General features: G+C 35.5%; 2 protein-coding genes across 2 annotated transcripts in view; one reads left to right on the top strand and one right to left on the bottom strand.

Annotated features, from left to right (window-relative positions):
• The first annotated feature begins 377 nt into the window (after positions 1-377).
• Positions 378-5,422, top strand: LOC113225740 (V-type proton ATPase subunit S1). The gene is made up of 3 exons (XM_026458142.1): positions 378-1,298; positions 3,017-3,174; positions 4,149-5,422. Exons 1-3 carry the CDS (start codon positions 482-484, stop codon positions 4,365-4,367), a joined length of 1,194 nt encoding a protein of 397 aa, XP_026313927.1. The 5' UTR covers positions 378-481; the 3' UTR covers positions 4,368-5,422.
• A 2,723-nt stretch (positions 5,423-8,145) lies between these two features.
• The window catches only part of LOC113225755, a 140,297-nt gene continuing 125,641 nt past the window's right edge, over positions 8,146-22,801 (bottom strand). Inside the window, exon 18 of the mRNA XM_026458165.1 lies at positions 8,146-9,158. Coding sequence (XP_026313950.1) covers positions 8,146-9,158 — 1,013 coding nt within the window. The remainder of the gene's footprint in view (positions 9,159-22,801) is intronic.

Genomic DNA, 22,801 nt, shown 5'->3' with positions numbered 1-22,801 from the left:
TTTTGCACTCGCGCTCGTTCGTAAGTATAATAATGACTCTTAAGAAAGTCTTGTAATTCATAATATTGAATGCTCGCACTGTATTTGTACTTGTACGTAACTCAAAATGAGACAAGTTCTGTGAGCTTGCTCTACGGACGGACATAATACGGAGTAAATATTATTCATTATTTGGCAAAAACTGGTAACACTAAACAACCATAGACAAACGTCAAACTATTATCCAACTAAATTAAAACGGTCAGCGATAGTACGAGGAACTTCTGATATCGTAAGAGTTTTGACAACTAATGTTCACGACTAGCGCTATCCAAGTAAGCGTAATAAACCAGTTAGTATAACATCATATGATCATTTTTCACATGACCGATGGTCACAGTATTCATCGCCCATTTTCGTCTTTTTAATACGAATTTCGGGCTAAAATAGTAATTTTAGTCCGCAAACGTCCATTAGTGTTAAATTAAATAAGCTATTCGAAATGGCGTATTGCCGCTTAGCGTCTATCATTGTCGTTTTCAGCGTGGTACAGTGTATAGCTACGGTGCAGGTCCCCGTGTTTTTATGGGGCAATTTGGCGCAGGTTTCGCAAAAATCTAACCCATTAACAAAGGTAACGTTCCCGGAATTCGGTCTGTTGCTTAAACACGAGCTTCAGAAGGATCCATTTACAGTTATTTTCATCGAGGAAACTTTGTCTGTCGAAGACTTTTCGTTGAAAAACAACGATGGTGAGTCGTCTTTCCCGTATCTGCATTCTATAATTGGGAACGCGTTATATATACCGTCAGTTGAAAACCCACTACGTGTGCTTAACAAGCTTGCGGACCCTGAAAATGTTGATCACATCAAACTCACTGAAAATGGTCTCTCTGCCGATATCGTACCGCAGAGTGGAAAATACTTATTTATCAACCTCAAGGACGCACAAGAAGGTGAATCAAGATCCGACCTCCTTCGCAGACATAATGACTTCATGCAATCAACATTGGAAAATCTATCGGCCAAATACAATTCTATAGTCTCTATCTACACAGCTCATTATCCATCCTGGACAGTACCCATGTCAAGAATGAAACGACAGACCCAAGCACAGACTAATGATTACCATATCAGCGGTCTGCGTATTTATTTCTCACGAGTTATATTCAACAATGGTTATGGAGAAAGCAATTTGACTTATGCGGGGTCCGGTGAATCTGTTTTTAATGATGGAACACAGAACAGCACTTTGTTATTTAACGATAATACCAATGTTACCTTGAATTTCGTTAGCAAGGGAGGATATTGGATGTTCAGTGAGTGTGAATTTTATTTTTAATACTATTTTTATTATTAGGGTGTCTCATTCGGGGCCTATGCAGCCTGTCATCGCTGAGATCATTAACTGACCTATTGTGATCACCACTAATTACAGTTTTGAGCCAAAAACATCAACATTTAGGAACTGAAGGACTTTCGTGGCTCCAACAGTTTTTATATCCTCTGGGTGTGGCCAGTGCCTACCCACTATAGAACTTTGTACGCCCATTAGATGGACAGGAGTTTCATCCACTTTGTGGCAGAAACTACATTCTCTGTTTTCTCTCTGCCTAATATTTGACATGTGCTTATTCAAGCCACAATGCCCTTTTAAGACTCTAGTCAACATTCTGATGCCATTCCTATAACGTGACAAAGCTTCCCTACTGTGTTTGGGACTGTAGGCAGCTGCTTTTGAATGCTCTAGTCTGCAGCCACACGTCTCGGGAGCGTGTCTGCTCTCAAAGCTAGCAAAGTGAGCTTTGCCAGGCTGTGCTTTATCGTTATAAAGAGCTCGGGACCAATGAAGGTCTTCGTAGTGGCCTACTGGCCACTAGGGAGGCCAGTGCCTCATTACCTTCGACGTCAGAGTGACCAGGAACCCAACACAGGACCACATTATTTCTTTCCCCAAGAGTACTCAGTATAATTACACAGTTCTGTACAATCTTTGAAGTTTGGGTGACTGATGATAGTGCATGTAGAGTGCCTTGACTGTCTGAGTTTATATAAAAATACTTGTTAATTCTTTTTGATTTAATTCTAAGGTATGCATTTTTTTTAAATTCAACTGTACATTGATGGTCTTAGTCATTTTTAACCCCGACTTCAATAATCATGTAAATTGTTGGAGCCATTATAAAGACTGACTTGGAAGAAGGACTTGGATTATTAATACAAAGATCAAACAATTAAAGACAAGAGAAATTGCTTCAGTTTGACTGGATTCCAGAGGCTTGCCTCAATGTGGCTCAACTGCTCTGCCAATTTACAGACTGAGCTAGCAAATTTACAAATTTCTCTGATGTTCTTACTTAATTTAAAATAAATAAAATAAATGGCTGTGTTGAAGATACAACAGCCTTATAATGTAAAATAAAATAAAAAATTATATTATATAATGTGGAACTACAAGTGAAGTATGTTTATTGCTGTAGACACTACAGTTTCTAATTAAATATATAATTAAAAAAGCACTTCACTGACTGCAATTGTACACTTGTACTAGGGATAGCATACAGCCTGGCTAAACTCACTCTGCTGAACAATAGCACACACCTCTCTCGAGAAGTATAGCTACAGCGCAAGGGTCTTGAATATTCAAAAGCTCGGCCAATCAAATGCTCTGCAATACCAAGCTCTGTAGAGAAGCTATGTCATTGGACAGGAATGGCATCAGAATGCTCACACATTGTGACATTGTGGCTTGAACGAGCACGGCAAATATTGAGCTGAGAGATAATAGAGAGACTAGATTCTGACAAGTGACGGATGTAACTGCTACTCACCAATGCTACCGCTTGATGTTCCATACTTGGAAGGCACATGTCACAACCTCCAATGACGCCCTACAGCTGGAGCATTGCATTAGGATGTGTGCAGCCATTTCTTGGCCCTTCATGCCCGCTCTGCATAAAGGACTGTTGTAACACCTAGATACCTATATACATAAACTAGAGAAACTCATTAGAATAATATAATAATATATTTCCAGACTCCATTGAGGTAAAATTGGCTAATGATTCAGAATATATCCCAGCCACAACTGAAGTGTATGCTCTTCTTGACAATTCCTATCGCTGTGGACAAAATGTTACCTTCAGTCCCATCAATGTGACAAGGTCTTATAGCTTGGTCTTCCAGGACTTGAAGGTAAGTTTAGACATACCAGCAGCCTAACTGGTTTTTGCTTGAAGACTGATTTTTCAAGGCCCCAAGCCTACTAATTTTAAATTATCTCAGTAGTGTGTGGATACAGTGGCAATGGCACGATTATGTTTGGTATTCTGCTAAAATAGAGAGTAGTAAAACTGCCTATGCATATCTGCTTTACTACTCTCTTTTTTAGTAATTTAAGGGCTGATTAATAATAATTTAATAAGGGCTCATTGAAAACCAGAGTGGCAATTTTTGTACGCGGGGTAACCTATCATGAACTCGCATTTTTTTTTTAATGAGTAAAATTGGCTAATTCATTTTAATGCTTATATGCACATTGTACAGCATCGAGTTCTTAGATTTTCGCGATTGTTACACATAGGAAATTAAACTATTTTTCCAGATTTAAATCGCGTATATTTGTTTTGTCAAACAAACCGACGTTTCGGGCCCTTTACAGATCCCATGGTCACGCTTGACTGAGGTGTTACAGTCATCAACCAGTTATGTCTAATATTAATGCAAACCACCCTATTTTTTCACTATAGTTATAAAAGTTATTGACTAAGTAACTTATTTTTAATTTTATAAAGAAACATTCCAATTTATGCTGTTTTACAAATAATTTTATTTTAACAATATGAGTTTTTATTAAGTTAAATTTATTATTAATTAATAATGGAAATTAGAATAAATTCAAACATATGAATTAGTACTGCAGTCTTATGTCTGTATGGGATTTTTCATCAGAGGAAATACTGGTTCCCAAACTGGTGGTACGGAGAAAGCATCTTCCCTGTTGAAATTTGGATTTTTTAAAATTTCAATGGCCTTTTGCAAGGACCTGGGGTTTGAAGTCCGTTATCTACCCAGGATGCTTCAAGAGGCCATTGAAATTAAGTTTTATAGTTTCATTTTCTACACTGCACAGTGTTTCTCATTTGCAATAACCCTCTCAATTAAACCAGGTCCAACCTTACTTCAACGTCACAGAAACAGTGCCCGCGTGGGGCGAATCCTTCAACTGTGTTGGTTTCTTCAGCGCTCCCATCTGGGCAGGCCTGTTCGTGGTTGCCATTCTTCTGTCTATCACATTCTATGGCATCATGATGATGATGGATATCAAGACCATGGACCGTTTCGACGATCCCAAGGGTAAGACCATTACAATTAACTCTGTTGATTAAGCCACAAATCAAACCCAATAGATAGTTTTTTTTGCAAAATTGTTCAAAAATTATTAATTATTTTTTGTAAAGGACTCACCAGTTATATTTGGACTCTCGTACATTCGTAAACTTTCAAAAGTAAATAACATTCACAGCATTTTCTGGGTTCAAAAGTAACTGGTTAGTTCGTAACCTGAGTTTCTATAGTAATACAATAAATGTTTCCATTGTATGATAACTAAAGGTGCCTTCAAATTGACGCTTATAAAAGCCCTGCAGTTTAAAAGCGCAATTGCAGCACTACTGTCATGACTCGCGCGCGCCACTATTGCAGACTATTATGGATATTGTATGAAAATTTAGTGCTCCAACAAGCGTCTAAATTTGAAGGCGCCTTATGAGGGATTGTATAGTAGATATGTCATCCGTTCTTGGCATAAAATGTTTTATGACAATTTATGTCAAATACAGCTGACATAAGTGTTCATTTTGAATAAATTATAATTTTTTCTGACGACAATAGATAGAGGCCGTAAATAATTTTTACATAAAAAACGCGAAGGTCATTTACTCCAGTAGTTATATATTATTATTAACAAAAATATATGTAAAATTATTATATTGTTATTAGATATATTGAAGTGTGCCTCAGACAAAAAACAGCTTACAATTGCGATTTTAGCCTAAGATTTAGATTAGATGCTAAGAGAAAAACGTGATTGGACAATTTTAAAAATATTACCGCCTTTTTATAAACTTATTTGAGAATTGTAGAGATGATGAAGATTAAAATGGCGGCATGGCAATCATTGCAGATTTGAAAAAATAATAATTTGACCTATTTTTCACTTGTGGACGTATAAACCAATTTCTTGCATATATAAAAAAAAAACCTAACCAAAAATGTGCCTATTTCGTAGAGTACAGATAAAACATTGTGTGTATGTGATACATAGAAAAATATGTAGAATAAATATAAACTAGAAAGCTTTTTAAGTCTAGATTGCAATGGCCTTAATAATTTCAATTAATTGTCAAAGAAGTCTGACGAGGAAATAGAAAGATATAAAAAACAACGATTTCAAATTTGAACTTGAACTGTAGCAGTGCATAGATAATAAATAATTATAAAATATAATATTAAAAATAAAATATTAGATTCCTACATTTTAGTGCCAAGTCAAGTTTGTTCTAATTTCGAATAATGTTCAAAAAAATTGAAAAACGAACTTTCGAACACTGTTTGTTTTTAATTTTTTTTAAATTAAGTGTAAGCATTGTAATCATACCCACTAACTATGCCAAGTTTCAAGTTTGTACTTATATAGTTTCTAAGAAAAAAAATCCTGTAGCAGATGCATAAGTTGAAAGATTCCGTTTTAATTTTGAGGTACAGAACAAATGTTATACAGACTAAAACAAGTGTTCGATAGTTCCAATTTTGTAAGAGCAGTAGAAGTGACCTTCAAATATTATTTATGCATGCGACTATTTAGTTGTAACATTTATAAGCGCTAATGTGCGTGGAGCCTTGATGAAGTTGAAATTATTCTAAAATTTTATAATCAAATTTAAATTAACATAAGTGCATCGATAGTGGCTCTATTTCAAGCATTAACCAGAGGCGAACAGTACCTAGTAGTCAAACATTAAAGTGTCCTATAAAATATTACACAATAAGGTTCAAAAGTACGTAGAGTAAGGGTAAACACTGTTTTTGTTTCAAGTTTATTGTAAATAATCATTTCAATTTACTTTCTGCATTTTCTGTCTCACATATTTTGTTGTTTTTTTTTGAGAAAGTATTAAATTATATTTAGAATTTTTATGTTGTTTTATTTTTTTTTATTCAGTTTCTTTGTTATACCACACAAAAATCTGCTACAGTTTTACAAGCTTCCAAATAAGGGCGCCTTCAACTTAGACGGTGTAGCGGCACGTCTGTGTCTCTACTAATTTTCATACAATATCTAGTCTGCAAAAGTGGCGCGACAGTGGCGCTGCAGCTGTGCTTCTAAATATTGTATGAAAAAATCACTGCAACGCTTTTATAGTCGAGTCGCTTAAAGATGACATGGTACAGAGAGAACGTAAGGCGTAAGGTATACAGTAGAAGTCAAGGTCACCCTGTTCAAAGTCTACTGCCAATCATACACCTGCAATCTGTGGATGGCATTTACTCAAAACGCATACAGCGCCGTAGCATATTGTCTAATATAACAATGCATTCATGATGCTGTTAGAACTGCTGCGCCACTGCAGTAGCGCATCTATAATGTTTCGGCCGTTCTGACATTCACAGTTCTCAGCCTAATTACCGTAACCATTTCGATATCCTCAGCCTAATTACTGTAGTCATTGTTTTTTGTTGCTTAATGTAACCCAATAACATTGAAATATGAACAACTTTAAGCTTAACTATCAATATGTCTAAATGGCATTAGAACAAAGTAGTTTTCGAGTTATTAAAACACGAATATTTTATGGAAACGAGAATTAGATCTAATTACCGTAGCCGTGGATACGGTAATTAAAAAGTTCAAAAAGTTTTTATTCTAATGCAATTTAGACATACTGATAGTTAACATATAGTTAACTCGTTCATATTTCAATGTTATTGGGTATATTAAGCGAGAAAAAGCAATGGCTATGGTAATTAGGCTGAGGACACCGAAATGTCTACGGTAATTGGGCTGAGAACACTGAATGTTAGAATGGCCGGTTTGCAGAAGCACACGAATGGTTTCCAAGCTATGAGAAATCGACAAGCCTCCTGCAGCGAGTGTGCACCAGCACCAAATAAATGTATTTACATATATTTATAATTATGTGGGATTGGTAGTATTTTTCTTATTTAATTGTAAACGGTTTGTGTTCCTACCTTTTTGCTGAGAAGTATTATTAAAAAGAAATAAGAAGTGTCAAAAGTTGTCAGATTTGTGTTACGTTGTTTGCCGTACAAATTAAAGAAAATAATTAGAAAACTATGGTTACTGTTTATTGTTTACATTCCCACATATATATGAATAAATATAATGCTCGTATAATGTAATTAATGCACTTACTAACATAGTTTATAAGTCTGTTACTAATTATATATGGATTCAGGTCCGAAATAAATGCTTATTATTATTATAAGCGTCTAATTTGAAAGCGCCCTAAACATACACAACACGACTTAGGCTTAAGTGACAATTCTAGAATCGGAAGACTAAAGCACATAAGTAAAAAATGTTTTTTGTTTCTAAATACCAAGTTTATTTTTAACCGACTTCAAAAAAGGAGGAACCTACTAAATTCGACTATGTTTTTTTTTTGTATATTACGCGATAACTCCGGTATTTGTTAACCGATTTTGGTGATTCTTTTTTTGTTGGAAAGAGGGTAACTTAGTATTGGTCTCATTTAAATTTGAAGAAAATATTCCACCTCTAAGGGTGGCAAACTAGGGGCTGAATCCGGTTTCGCACAATTTCCGGTAACCGATTTCAATAAAACTTGGCAAATAGATGTAATTCCACGGATTTTTGAGGTCGGTTTTTAATACTCTGTACTGAGATTGTTGTGTTATTTTATAATGTTGGAATACGTAAAGAGAATTATTATGTTGAAAAATCGAGTATATAACCAGAAATATAGACGAAATAAGGGTCATCCATTCCTGGCAACTCACCACGCAAATGGGCCTTGTAACGGGTCCGCCAAATTACTTTTTTTTTTTTAAATGAAATTAAAAAAAAAACTACTGAATATTTTCTCAAATTTCTTTTTTTATTTGAAAGTACAATCCTTCCGGTTAATAATGAAAAATAATTTCATTCAAATGGCTGCCTCGGCTGGCCATGCAGTAGCCTACACGATCGGTCCAATTTTTAAGCACATTATCGATTGTGTGCAGCTGTATTTCACCAATGGCTTCACGAATATTGTCCTTTAAAGCGTCAATTGTCTCTGGCTTGTCGGCGTAACACTTATCTTTGACGGCACCCCACAAATAATAGTCCAACGGTGTCAAATCGCAGCTCCGAGGTGGCCAAACGACATCAGCTCTGCGGCTGATAATGCGATCTTCAAAAACAGGGCGCAAAACATTGAGTGTAGCTTCGGCTGTGTGGCACGTAGCGCCGTCCTGTTGAAACCAAATGTTGCCAATATCCTCCTTTTCAATTTTTGTGAACAAAAATTCGTTCAACATGGCCCGATAACGATCGCCATTGACTGTTACGGCCACTCCTTGCTCATTTTCGAAGAAAAATGGCCCAATTATGCCTCTGGACCAAAATCCGCACCAAACAGTGACTCGTTTTGGGTGCGTCGGCTTTTCAATGTATGCGTGCGGGTTTTCTGTGCCCCAAATGCGACAATTTTGCTTGTTTACATACCCGCCAAGATCAAAATGAGCTTCATCTGAAAAGATGATTTTTTTTGCAAAATCGGCATCTTCTGTAAGTCGATCGCAGGCCCACGTAGCGAAGCGAAAACGCATTGGATGGTCAGTTGGCTTCAACTCCTGAACCAATTGGACTTTGTATGGCGTCATACCAAGGTCTTTATGCAAAATTCGTCTCAATGATGTCTCCGAAATGTTCAATTGTTGAGAACGACGGTGAATTGATGTTGATGGCGCTTCACGCACACTTTCTGCAACAGCAGCAATATTCTCGGGTGTACGCACTGTTTTGGGCTTTTCACGCATTGGTTTATCGATGAGGATGCCAGTTTCTTTCACTTTTTTCACAAGATAACGAACATACGGAGCTGACGGTGCTTCTCTTCTTCCAAAATCCGTACGCAATTTTCTCACACATTCTGCAATATTACCATGATTTTCAAAGTAATGTCGCAATATTTCCCAGCGTTGTTCAAGCGTATACACAACCATATTCGTTCAGCGGAAGGATAAAACTAATTATCTGTCAAATCAAACATGAGCTAAGTGTTACTATTCACGAAATAAGCACTAGTTGAAAAAAAAAACGTTAGATGGCGGACCCTGTATGACTTTTAAATATCAACTCTCGTTTGCGCTGCAATCAACAAATTAGAATGCTGAAATAGTACAGCGCCAACAACTGACCTGTGCGTGCGTCTTCGTATATTCCAAAAATATTCAGTATTTATTGTGATAACGATAATATGTCTGACTATGGGGAGCTGTTCCATTCGGTGATGTAGGAAATTCTGCAAAACATCTAATTAGAAACACACGGAGTCACATTTCATCGGTAATTAAATATGTAATTTTTCAATTTACGTCCATTATAGCAAAGCTCAAGTTAAACTGGTCTAAAACTTTATATTTACGTATGAATATTTAGTACGACAGTTGCTGTTCCGTTATGTTAGGTAGGCTCGCCACGGGCCCCCGGCGTTCATTACACGGACCCCTTAGGGGATGAATTGGAATGTTGGTTTTGGACTTACGTGCTTTTTAGTCTGCCGACACTAGAATTTTTGTAACGAAATAGTGCGTGCCTTATTGCAGCGTGATTTGACTTGCCAGATAAAAAGTCGCTATTTAGTCGTTTCTAGTCGTAAAAAAACAAGATTTAGTCGATTCGCTTTTTTGGCGATTTAGCCGTTCAAAGTTATAAGGACGTCTTACTGTCCACGTAGGAATAAGCTTATTCCAGCGGCACCATTTCTCAATCTCGAGAACCACAATAACTAGCTTAGATCTGATTACACTAAAAAAAGTCGTGATTTAGTCTAGTCGTAAAAAATTTGAGTTAGTCGTTAAGCCATTTTGAAGTTAAAAGGGTGTCTTACTGTCCACGCTGAAATAAGCTTATTCCAGCGGCACCATTTCTCAATCTCGAGAACCACAACGTCTAGCTTAGATCGGATTACACTAAAAAGTCATGATTTAGTCTAGTCGTAAAAAATTAGAAGTTATAAGGATGTTTGAAGTTATAATAGGTGAGTCAAGTTATAAGGGTGTTTTGCTGTCCACCCTGGAATAAGTTTATTCCAACGGCACTATTTTTTAATCTCGAGAGCCACAACACCTAGCTTAGATCTGATTTCACTAAAAAACGTCGTGGTTTAGTCTAGTCATAAAAAAAATAGATTTAGTCGTTACGCCGTTTTGAAGTTATAAGGGTGTTTTACTGTCCACGCCGGAATAAGCATATTCCAGCGGCACCATTTCTCAATCTCGATAGCCACAACACCTAGCTTAGATCCGATTTCACTAAAAAATCGTGATTTAGTCTAGTCGTAAAAAATTAGATTTAGTCGTTACGCCGTTTTGAAGGTATTAAGGTGTTTTACTGTCCACTCTGAAATATGCTTAATCCGGCGGCACCATTTGAATCTCGAGAACCACAGCTCCTAGCATATAACTGATTGCACTCAGAAAAAGTCGTGAGACGGTTCTAGTCGCGAAATTTTAGAATTAGTCGCCCCTTTGTTTAGAAGATACAACCGAATTATTATTTCTAGGTATACCTGTGTTGTCTCGGAGCTCACGTACAAATTTTGCATAATGTACCGTATTTTTTGTTTATTTTTTTGAAATACAAGGAAATTGGCAAAAAATATACAATTATTTTTCGATTGTCATGTTGTGTATGTATGTCGTGTTGGGCACCTGGCTTACACGAGACCAACGAGGCGCGAGGCGTAATGAATGCCTTAATTGAATGAACGATGACTATTATAATTTATAGCGCAAGTCATTTTCAACTACAATTTGTGTTACGGTTAAATGTGACTAAAAATTCAGTACATATTAAAAATATTCAAAATTATTTTAATCACCACGAACACGATATCTAAAGTGATTTCACAACGAACATTTGGAGCGGTGGCCTTCTTTAAAGGGGTCATTCATTATCCTGCATTGCAGTACGCCGCGTAATGCAGGATTATGAATGTAGTCGCAGAGTACAAACCATCCTGCAATGCGTCCTCCTGCGAGACTCCTTAAGTGGGCCATACGCAGGATAGTCTGTGGGCAGTCTCCTGCCTGTGCTGTGGACTGCCGTGCGGGTAGTGAATGGGTCGTTTTATACTCCGTCCAACATAGACGTATATGCTTTTTGGGTAAACCATGGGATAATTTATTTTGTCATGTTAATAAGCAGTGAGGAAATTTTTAGTGATAGGTGATAGGGTAGCCTTTTCATTATATTTTTTTAGTCAATTGATAGTTCTGTTAATTTTACGGGACATTGGATGATGATCCCATGAGAAGTGGGTATTGTTTTGATTTCAACTCTAATACCCCTAGGCGTTCTTGAGTAAAAGGTAGTTTATACTTTTATAGGATATCGTTGAAAATTACAATCGTGAAACCGATTTACAAAAATCAAGCAAGAAATGACTGAAAAATATATTGAAATAAAAATTCGTAATTATTGATTAAACTTTTTTTATTAATTAATTTACCTAACAGGTATTTAATGTATTTCTTCGGGGTATGATTGATAATTTTATCAAAACAATAAAATAATATAATTAATAACAAAATTATTAGTTTCACTGGTAGAGCTATTGGAAATATTTTTGTTCGATAGACCTATTTCGTAAGACAAAGATATACCCAATAGTTCACCTTCATTTGGAAACTTACGCGAATTGTCCGCGCGTGGTCAAAAAAAACAAGTGTCACCAATAAATTCAAGCCGTACCCCTTTAGAAATGGGAAATATTAAATCTCACAATAATAATATCTTAATTTATAATGAGTTCTTCAACTATGAGTAAAAAATACTAACAATTCATAATTCTAGAGATGTGTTGATTTGGATACGTGCACAAATCGATGGCGTTGTAGAATAACGGCCTGCCTCAAAAGCATCTATGTGAACAGGAAGATGCTATGAGAAAAACTGGACCGTATCTTCCGCGCAAAGACCACGCTAATATTGTCATGTGATTATGTCACCAATAAAAACCTTACAATGCCATTCATGTAAAATTTAGCATTATCTGAATAAATTTCTGTAATAAAAAAGATCAATATCCAAGCAGCAAAATGTTTGTGTCGATGCACAGGTAAAGATTATCTTAGGGGGAGTTTTAAGGGAGTTAAAATGCACACTCCAGTTGCTTAAAAATGACCATAAAGCACTGGCAAATTACACTTTTAAAAATTGTCTATGCATTCGTTTCTCCTGTCTACGTCTTGGCCATGTATGGCAAACATAAAATCACAAAACGTCCATTGCTGAAAACTCCAAATATGAGACAGCGAACTTGAGAAAAATAGTTACATAATACTAGTCTTGCTTCGATAAACAAGAAAAAATATGAATATTTCAAGGTCATTTAAAAACTTGCTAGTGGAATTTTTAATAACGCAAATCTGATCTTGCTTAAACCAAAGATAGATAGCAGGCTTAAGATTCTTAAAATGATTCCGAATGACAAGTAAAGGTACAATACAAGATTCTGTTAAACCGAAATCCATGACACTAAGCCTACCCGATTTAGTATCATCATTAAAAAAAAATAGTAAATTTTATCACTGTACCCAAATCAGCACATAACAAAACAATACAATAATAAGTCTTAATAAATAATATAAAAAAACAACTCTAGTCTACGTGTAACTATCTAAATAATTTTGGTACGAGACATCCAATTCTAGTTGGACAGATTCGGTCCAATAATTGGGCAAATGTTTGCCAAATATTCACCAAGTATTTCAAATATGGAATTATTATTAACATTAAAAAATAAACGTAAATTTATGGTCGAATGTGACCACAGAACTGAAATTCGTCGAGAACTAAAAAGACCTTCAGAAACAAGTGTTAGATAAGACGGCAGCAGTGACGACACGTTTTAGCGACGCCACACATGACTACATAAAAACCGTTTTGCGACTGAGCATCTTCCCACTATTGATTTCATTTTTTTTTTATGATTTCAACAATTAACATCTGTGCAGACTTAGCAAGAGCACAACAACGAAATATTCACGTTCTAAAATATTACGTCACGCGTGTTATTTCTACAGAAGCGAGCATAACCGTCGTGTAGCCTATGCTATAGCAGCGTGAAAGTCGATAGATAAATAAACGTATTATCTATACTTCCGTGAGTTATCTCTACAGGCGTTAACTTAACCATTGAGCACATTGTTACAATAGCTGCAAAGCCTTTTGGCGCTTTGTGCCAAAAATGCAGAATGTCAGAATTGCAGAACGCGAGATAAGCGGAATGTTAATTTCTCAAAACGGTAATTCTCGCACTATTTTTATTTAAGTATTCGATTTTTTTATCGTGCAATATTATTTAATATTTGAGTACTGTATCGTGAAATATTATTTAATAATTACACGGTAATAATAATACACTGGAATATTGAAATAAGGAAAATTTCCACGGAACACAAGTCGGAGAATGACCGAAAAGGAATGACGGAGTCGTAATGGACCTTAATTCCTCGTGATACAGTGACACGTCTAGAAGTGACATTTGAAAATCTGGCAGCCTACTAATTTGATTTTTCACTAATCTGGCATTCTATTAATCTAACATTCTGCATGCATAGCATTCTGTTTTTGGCATAAAACGTTAAAAGGCGCCAAAGTCAATCTAGTCTCGAGTTTTGTCTGTTTACGCTAATGCTAAGTCTGTTCGTATTAACAAAGACATCAAGAAATGTACAACTTCAGATCAATGTTTAAGATTTGCGTGTGAGTTGATTGACATGACGTACAAAACAAATACCTTGCAACTTATCTGTGATATGACAAAAAGGAAATAACCACGAAAATGTCACAGGAATTGTCAGTTATTAACAGACATCGGAATAGGCAATGAGTATAATTATATACCTAGACTTGAAGGAATACACATAGAGTGAGTAATATCTCCCTCTGAAATCGGATTGGGGATGTGGTTATTTTAATTACAATATTGAAAGTTGAAAACAAATAAAAAATTTCTGTGTAAAGAGTCAACAATCAATTTGTTTCCTAAATTACTTTTGATGAGAATCGAATTTAGAACCTAACACCTCATGCTATTGCATTTTTACCCGACTGCCGGAGGGTTATGTTTTACAAGTGTATGTTTGTATGTTCATTTCTTTTTCACGCTGTACAGCCAAAACCGGCTTGATGGATTTTGACATATGAAGTGTCGTTAGATTCGTCTTGATTGTGAGAGTGTCATAAGATATAGCGATGCGCGATTGTGAATGATTCCGATATTCGACTCGTTAGTAATCGCTAATCCTGTCATTCGAATGTCAAATTAGTAACCTACTAATAAATAAATAACGCACACACTCAACAGCCCCGCACTAGGGAAACCCTGTGTCGCGGGTACCATGGACACACACATAGATAACCACAAATTACACCCAAACTCACGAGAGAAATAACTGTAGGCCATACAAATATTTCTCCCGGCCCGGGAATCGAACCTGGGACCTCTGCGTTGCAGTCCGGCATGGTAACCGTTCGGCCACGGAGGCAGTTAAAAGTTAATATTCTTATTCGAATGATTTGAATGATCATTCATTACTAATTAGCAGTACTAATCCATAGATTCCATAGAGCATTTCTGCTCGTGATCATCTAGCCCTCTCTGATATATAATAAACATTGTAAATGTGACAGGGAAAGGCATTGACTTACAAATAAATGGACGACGGGTCTAATACAAAAACCACGAAAAAAATGTCCCAAGTCAACCTATTTAAACGTAGTGACATGTAAAGGAATATGAAAAAGCTTTTAAATTGTAATGTCATCGCAGTACTGTCTAATTTTGCTTGCTTCGCTGTCAGTCAAACAAACGAAGACTAAAGCGTGAATGACGCTCTGTATACGATTTTAACGCCCTATAAGTTCGGACACTTTTTAGCGCGGACCCGACGTCCATACAATTGTAAGTCAATGGGGAAAGGGATATTTTGTGGTATGGATATGATGAATGAGGTGTTCCGATATAATAATCATTCGAGTCGAGCACCCAACCAAATGGCAGGGGCGTTCGGTATTTAATCATTCGACTCGAGTCAAATGATTGTGCTTCAATTCGACTTAGGCGAATGATTTGCCCATTCGAATGATTAGAATTAGTAAGATTCATAGTCACGCACCGCTAATAAGGTGGTCATAGGTGAGAGGGGAATGTTTTTTTTTATATATTCCCAGCGAAATATTTTTGCAGTCGGGTTTTAAGTTTTTTTTAAATTTTTCGATATGTTAATTAACTAGAAGTTTGTTTATAATTATAGAAATGCGGTATTATGCGGTCGTCGGTCGGTAACAGACCGAATTATAATAATATTTAAATAATTAAATTGTTTAATATTTACTTTACATACAGGGTTATATTAAACAATGTCACTTTTTTACTAATTATTGTTCGGCCACAATATTTGCCCGAAACAAATAAAAAATAGTAAAAGCAAAACTTCTTTGTATCCTTTGTAGGAATGACGTATTAAGGAGCTTTAGAGTTAGTTATAAAAATTATCCTACATATAAATAATTCTTCATCAGTGCTCATGTTTACTGTTATATCCAGTGGATTTGGACCCCAAATCTGCTAATTTCAAATTATCTCACTTGTCTTTGTTATTCTGCTAAAAGTTCAGAGTAATGCTTTGCCAGTGGCTAGCCATCGAACATCGAGTATATAACCAGAAATGGAGACGAAATAAGGTCCATCCATCCCTGGCAACTCATCAGGCAAATGGGCCTTATATCACTTTTAAATATCAACTCTCGTTTGCGCTGAAATCACAAATTAGAAAGCTGAAATAGTACAGCGCTAACAACTGACCTGTGTGTACGTCTCCGTATATTCCAAAAATATTCTGTATTTATTGTAATAAAAATAATAATCTCTAACAATGGAGGGCTGTTCCATTCGGTGGTGTGGGAACAGCAAAACATCTAATTACAGAACAAACGGAATCACATTTCATCGATAATTAAATATGTATTTATTCAATTTTCGTCTATTATACCAAAGCTCCAGTTAAACTGGTCGATTTGAAGTGAAACAATTGACGACTCCCGTCAATTGTTTCGAATTCGGGCTGGCCAATCGAAGTTCTGTTGTCACCGTAATGATTTGGCAGAATAGTTTTCAAACAGATTAAATGACATTTTTCTCTATTTCTGGTTATATACTCGATGCCATAGAGCTACTATTCAACTGCCATTGCAATTTTTTGGTATTCTGCTCTTCAGTGACGAGTCGACGGCACGTAGATGATGTAGTCTACTAATATTAAATACATATTACTTAATTTGACGACTAAATTGTTGATTAACTTGATAAAAATTAAGATATGCACAGTAATTTCCATGATAGGTTTAGTGAGGTAACATCGACCTTTAGAGATTGAATTAATGCCATCACTGCCTTTCCACTGACAATATCTACTCAATTGTCATTGCAACTAGATTTTAGCAGAATAACAAATATTATCATAATTGCAATATAATCTAAATGGAGTATCAATGGAATTACAGTGCCAGGGCCCTTACCATGAACTCTACAATTCTGTTTAGGACCTAAAATGAGTCGTTGTGAGACAGCGCTACATGAAGTGTATATCACCATCCCGCTTTTTTGTCGTTACAAACCCATACTGAACTAATAAGAGTTCATGGTAAGGCCCCATGTCGTATATATTGCACATCGGGAAAACTCGGGATTCACGAAAATATCCGAACGCTTTTGTCGTTTCTATGTGAAAAGACCAGGGAAAGAATGATCGAATTCACTTAAAACACATTTTAAGTTAGTACCGCCATCCAATTCGGTAAACGCTGAGTGTACTTTGCATAAATCAGAAAAAGGCTAATAAGATTCAATGTTCTGAAAAATTAGCTTATAAATATTTTTAGTTAAAACGGACCTTTTTTCACCAATATTTAAGTTTTCAAATTTAAAATATTTTTTTCCCAAAATTCTCTCCCAAGCGAGTTTGATTATTCTTTCCCTGGACTATTCATATGTTATCGTGTTATTCACTGCAGCATTTATGACAACTAAATAAGAAGCTTTATTAAACGTAGTCAATGACTTTGATGTTAGATAATGAGTAATAAAGTTTCATGTTAAATTGTCATATACATATACATCACTTCTTAATGCAATAAGTTATATAATCGGCAATAGCATCAAAGGAGTCAAATAGGCAAAGTTGACGCGTTACTACCTTACCAGAGAACAAATAAGTAATGAGAATGGACACTCTCCGCCCCTCCCTAGCTATACATACCGCACGTCCCGCACATTGACGGTCACATTGACTGAACGAGAATAACGCTGTCGGCGAGCCGTTTTCGCTCTAAGATGACTTTGATATTTGAATATAGTTTTCATTTATTCATTACGAAATTTGTACGTTAATATATAACATCATTTTACGTTACTATTTATAATGGCCGTGAATTGTGCTGTGTACGTCTGTTTATAATCATCTAAACGGGATAAAGAGAGGAGTTTCTGTCGTTTTTAAAAGATGAAACGTAGTAAATAAATAAACTTATGTCTGAGACTAATTCAGTTATTGTTTTCTTTAGTGCAGATTATGTAATACAGATTTATTGCATCAATATAATAAGACGCCATAACTTCGTGAGCTAGACAAGGGTTCTCGAATTTTCAATTTTTATTGCCGATAAATATTAGTGGGAGAAAGTGATGGGTAACCGTGCCAGTTCACGCACACATTTGCGCGTGTGCAGATAGCGCCTTGCTGTATGTAGTAGTAGTAGGTAAATAATTTTCGACCGTTGTATGGAGTGTCCGGGGTGTGACCTTACTTAAGTAACTTCGTATAAATTGTTTGATAACGCTATAAATGACTATTACGTGTATAGTGCATTGCGAATATATTATATAGTGTAAAAGTTATAGCAGTAAAATTCCCGTATCTTAGCCTATTTTTAAACAAAAACGTGTTACATATACTAAGATTATTAAATAATAAAACTCTATTCTGGAATAATTAATAACCGTTACAGTTACAGTATTTCATATATTTTGGACAATATTTAATATTAATTAAAGAAATTAATGTTTTTGTATGAACATTTTTATAATACAACTCAAAGTGACAGTAACAGCATTCGGAAATATTCGTGGCTTCCGGATTTTCCCGATGTGCAATATATACAGCCTGGTACTGTACAATGAACAGTGGTGTTAAAAAAAATTAGCAGACGTCCAGGAGATGTGCAGGTTATCAAAATTCTTTGCGGTTTAAAAAATTACCATTGTGTATGACCGTTACTGGTGAAATAAAATCCGCCTCTCGGTTAACCGCCTAAGACAAAGGGCAGTGGCTTCGACATTCTGAATTTCCGAATCAGTCGATTTTTTAATATCTTATTTACTTTTAATATTAACTTTATTAATGTCACTATGTTTTATTCCCATGATATTCAATTATTTTTTGTGAAATGACGCCACCAGTTTGTTATAATTATTAATACGAAAATAGAACATTAAGTACATCAGGCCCTGTACTCCGACATCCGTCCAAAACAATTACTGGCAAATAAGTAAAACTAGACGGAATTTAAAGACGCATGATGCGAATGAATCTTCATACTTGACATTGTGTTTTAAATTAGGTCGAGTATAATTTTTTTAACAGTAATCATTTTGGACGGCTGTCGGACGGATAACGACAGTACAGGACCTGATGTTCTTAACGTTCTATCTTCGTATTAATAATTATAACAAACTGATGACGTCATTTCACAAAAAATAATTGAACATTAGCAACGTTTCGTTTGTGGTTTAGCTTTGAGGTTTACCGTTGACAATTAGCGCGATTGGCCCCCAGGCATGGTATGTTTGAGGGGATGGTTATGAATGGAATTTTTCTTACTGTTCGATATTTGTATTAATAATGTTATTTAGTTGTTAAACAAAATTAGTATAGTTGAAGTTTTTTAGGTGACAATAAAATTGTACGGGCCAAAATCGCGAAAGAGCGATTTAGTATTATAATTTTTCTAAGGCGGCAGTTAACATGTATCATCAGGTGAACACACTCATACTTTGCCAGATTGATATATATATATTTTAAAGTCACTCAGAACACTAACAAAACAAGACCACGCACATCTTATTACATTAAAATAACGACAGAGGAACAATGTATGTATTTAAGAGTTATAATTATACCTCATAAAGGTACTTATGATATATACACTATTATACACTTAAGATTATTATTCCTTACTCGCTATCTAAACGACGGTTTTCATAGATTTGACAATTGTTACCAAATACATATTAAAAGTAACTTATAATTTTTAATATACAGTGTGTTCAGATTTATTATTTAATAATACTATAAAGTATGTTTGTATATAGTTCGATCCCGAAAAGTGAAGTGAAAAATCAGGGGGTCTATACACAATCTTCGTCCGACATACGTCCGAAACAATTACTATAAAAAAGACTCGACCTAATTAAAAAACAATGTCAAGTATGAAGCTTCATTTGCATCATGCGTCTTTAAATTTAGTCGAGTATTACCATCGTGTATATAACCAGAAATGGAGACGCAATAAGGGCCATACATTCCTGGTAACCCATCAGTGATACGTCACTTATAAATATCAACTCTCGTTTGCACTGAAATAGTACAGCGCCAACAACTGCCCTGTGTGTACGTCTCCGTATATTCAAAAAATATTCTGTATTTGTTGTAATAAAGATAATAATCTCTAACAATGGCGTACTATTCCATTCGGTGGTGTGGGGAAAAACAGCTAATTAAAAAACCAACGGAATCAAATTTCATCGGTAATTAAATATTTAAGCATGTAATTTTGCAATTTTCATCATGTTAACTGGTTGATTTGAAGTGAAACAATTGATGACACCCGTCAATTGTTTCGAATTCGTGCTGGCCAATCGGAGCACAGTTGTCACCGTAATGATTTGGCGGAATAGTTTTCAAGCAAATTAAATTACATTTCGTCTCTATTTCTGGTTCTATACTCGATGAGTATTACTTATGTGACAGTAACTGTTTCGAACGGCGAACGAGAGTATAGGGCCTGACTGGAGACGGGCTAGAAGGCTGTATGCTCTTCGGCCTTGTCTTTTTTTTAACAAAATAAAAAGGCAAAAAAATTGATACGTGGATTAAGTTTTTTTTTCTAGAAAATACAGAATAAATCGTTACTCCTGTCTCCCAATAGGGTAGGCAGAGACGACAAACTTCCATTTGCTACGTTTCTTACACACTGGGCCTTGGTCTGGATCTTTTAAGGACATCCTCAGTCTGGTTGTTTCATAAATTTGGAATAATTCTTTCTTTGCAGTTGTATGAAAAGCCTATATTTAACTGACAGTAACCCATGAAACAAAAACACACATTACCCAGTCTCACCGAACACGACAACTGAGAGGTCCAAGTTCGTTTCGGTCGAACCAATTTACGAATTGAAGTTTTCAAAAAGATTCTGAGTGTTTTAAGGTAATGCCACCGGTGTTAATTTATTTACCCTTATAATAATGTATAAAGGGTTTGAAACCAGCGGGTTAACACGTAAGACGAATGACCTTATTAAAATCAGTGTTACCATTTGAACCACTGTTTCTTTCTACTAATAACCTGTAGATATAGTTAATAAAAGCATTGTAGAAACTTTGAGAAATAATTAGAAAAAACAGTTATTTAGACGGCAACATTGTATAAAATTTGATAGATATAGAATAATGTAAACTGTTTAGAATAATGATGGACACTACGGCAGGCGCGCGGACCTACTCTGACTTTCGAAGTGCATTTAATCCGACCCGCCAACGTCCCTTCTAAAATACAACAACAACGATACGTACTGGTTCATAGATCCACCATGCGGATGATTGTGGTGGTCTACCCACGCTATGTTCAGGTACGCGCGACTAGAGAACTTACCCAATAATAAATTTAAAATATTTCAAAAGAAAATAGATTTCTTTTAAATTCTGTTTCCTAATGAAAAAGATTTTCAGAAGGCAAAACTGTCAAAAATGCTACAAATATTATAGCTGTGATTTAGATGGCAACATTGTAATAAGTTTAACAGGTAATTAGGAGTAACAACAGTTGTTTAAACAGCAACACTGAACCGTTTACGACAGACTATCAATGTTACAAGGCAGTATTCGCCTTAGTAGACGGTAGATCATTTGGACATTGAATTGAATTGGTTATTTATTTTAGAATTTCGTAACTGCATATTACGTAAAAGCAAAAAAAATGTCATTTGTTGTGGAGTGTCTTGGTGTCAATTATGTTCTTTACATTTCTAAATATAAATTTAAGTTCTTCCTGTTCTCATACAAAACAATTATCCAACCGATTTTCAACACATAACGTAATAACGTCTCCTTCACGCTTTAATTTAAATTCAACGTCAACAGTATATTCATTTTGTTTAAGCGTTGTCTAAGTTTGACGAATGGTCGTCGATTGGTATTTATTTTTGAAATTTTATTTTCTTTAGATAGATAACAGTCATTGGGGCATCACCTATATCTTGAGGCTATATGACTCTATGCCAAAGCCGTTAAAATTCTACAAAAAAAGACCTATATATTCATTGACTTACAAATAAATGGACGACGGGTCTAATACAAAAACCACGAAAAAAATGTCCGGATTCGCTCTGGACCTTTTGGAGGGAAAAGTGTCGTTTTTATTTTGACTTTCAATTATTTTGTGAAATCTAGGTTAAAGTGGAATAGGATAGTGCTATTGTGCCTTAATCGAAGATTAAAACGCGAAATTATACGAATCTCGAACTAAAATACCCCTATCGGCCCGTTTTAAGAAATCCCGAGTCAATCCAAGCACGCCGCCTCAAATTGCCTATCCTCTTTGTGGCGGCCATATTTACAGAAACATAATTATTTAAACTTCATGTTTAGGCTGATGGCTTTGCCAAAGCCTTAATAAATTAAAAAAAAAAATGTCCCAAGTCAACCTATTCGAAATTTAAATTGTAATGTCATCGCAGTATCGCGCTGTCAGTCGAACAAATGAAGACTAAAGCGGAGTGTCGCGCTCTGTATACGATTTTAGCGCCTTACAAGTGCGGACACTTTTTAGCGCGGACCCGACGTCCATATAATTGTAAGTCAATGTATATATTGCAAACACTTATGTCCGGGTCTACATTCTAAAAACGAAAATTCGGACCTATTCGTGTTTTACGGAAGTTGACGATTGATTGCATTGTTTTCTTATTTCTTTTAACGACATTAATGTATTGTTAGCGGCCCCATCTACCGACACCGTTCTTACAACTATTGCAGGCTGTTAAACAGTGTAATTAAATACGTCACCTTGCCACTAGATGGCGTTACTTTGTAAATAATATAAGTGACGACTAGGTTTCGTTATTTATGATTGTTAATAATTAATATCGATCGATGAATATAGTAACTATAACAATATTGTAAAGATAATAGTAATTAGAATAATAATTGTAAAGATTTGTTTCGTTTAA

Source organism: Hyposmocoma kahamanoa, unplaced genomic scaffold (genome assembly GCF_003589595.1).
Source record: "Hyposmocoma kahamanoa isolate Upper Pololo Valley unplaced genomic scaffold, ASM358959v1 172, whole genome shotgun sequence".
Classification (NCBI taxonomy): Eukaryota; Metazoa; Arthropoda; class Insecta; order Lepidoptera; family Cosmopterigidae; genus Hyposmocoma; species Hyposmocoma kahamanoa.
The sequence above is the reverse complement of the archived record's forward strand: the minus strand, read 5'-3'. Positions and strand labels throughout refer to the sequence as shown.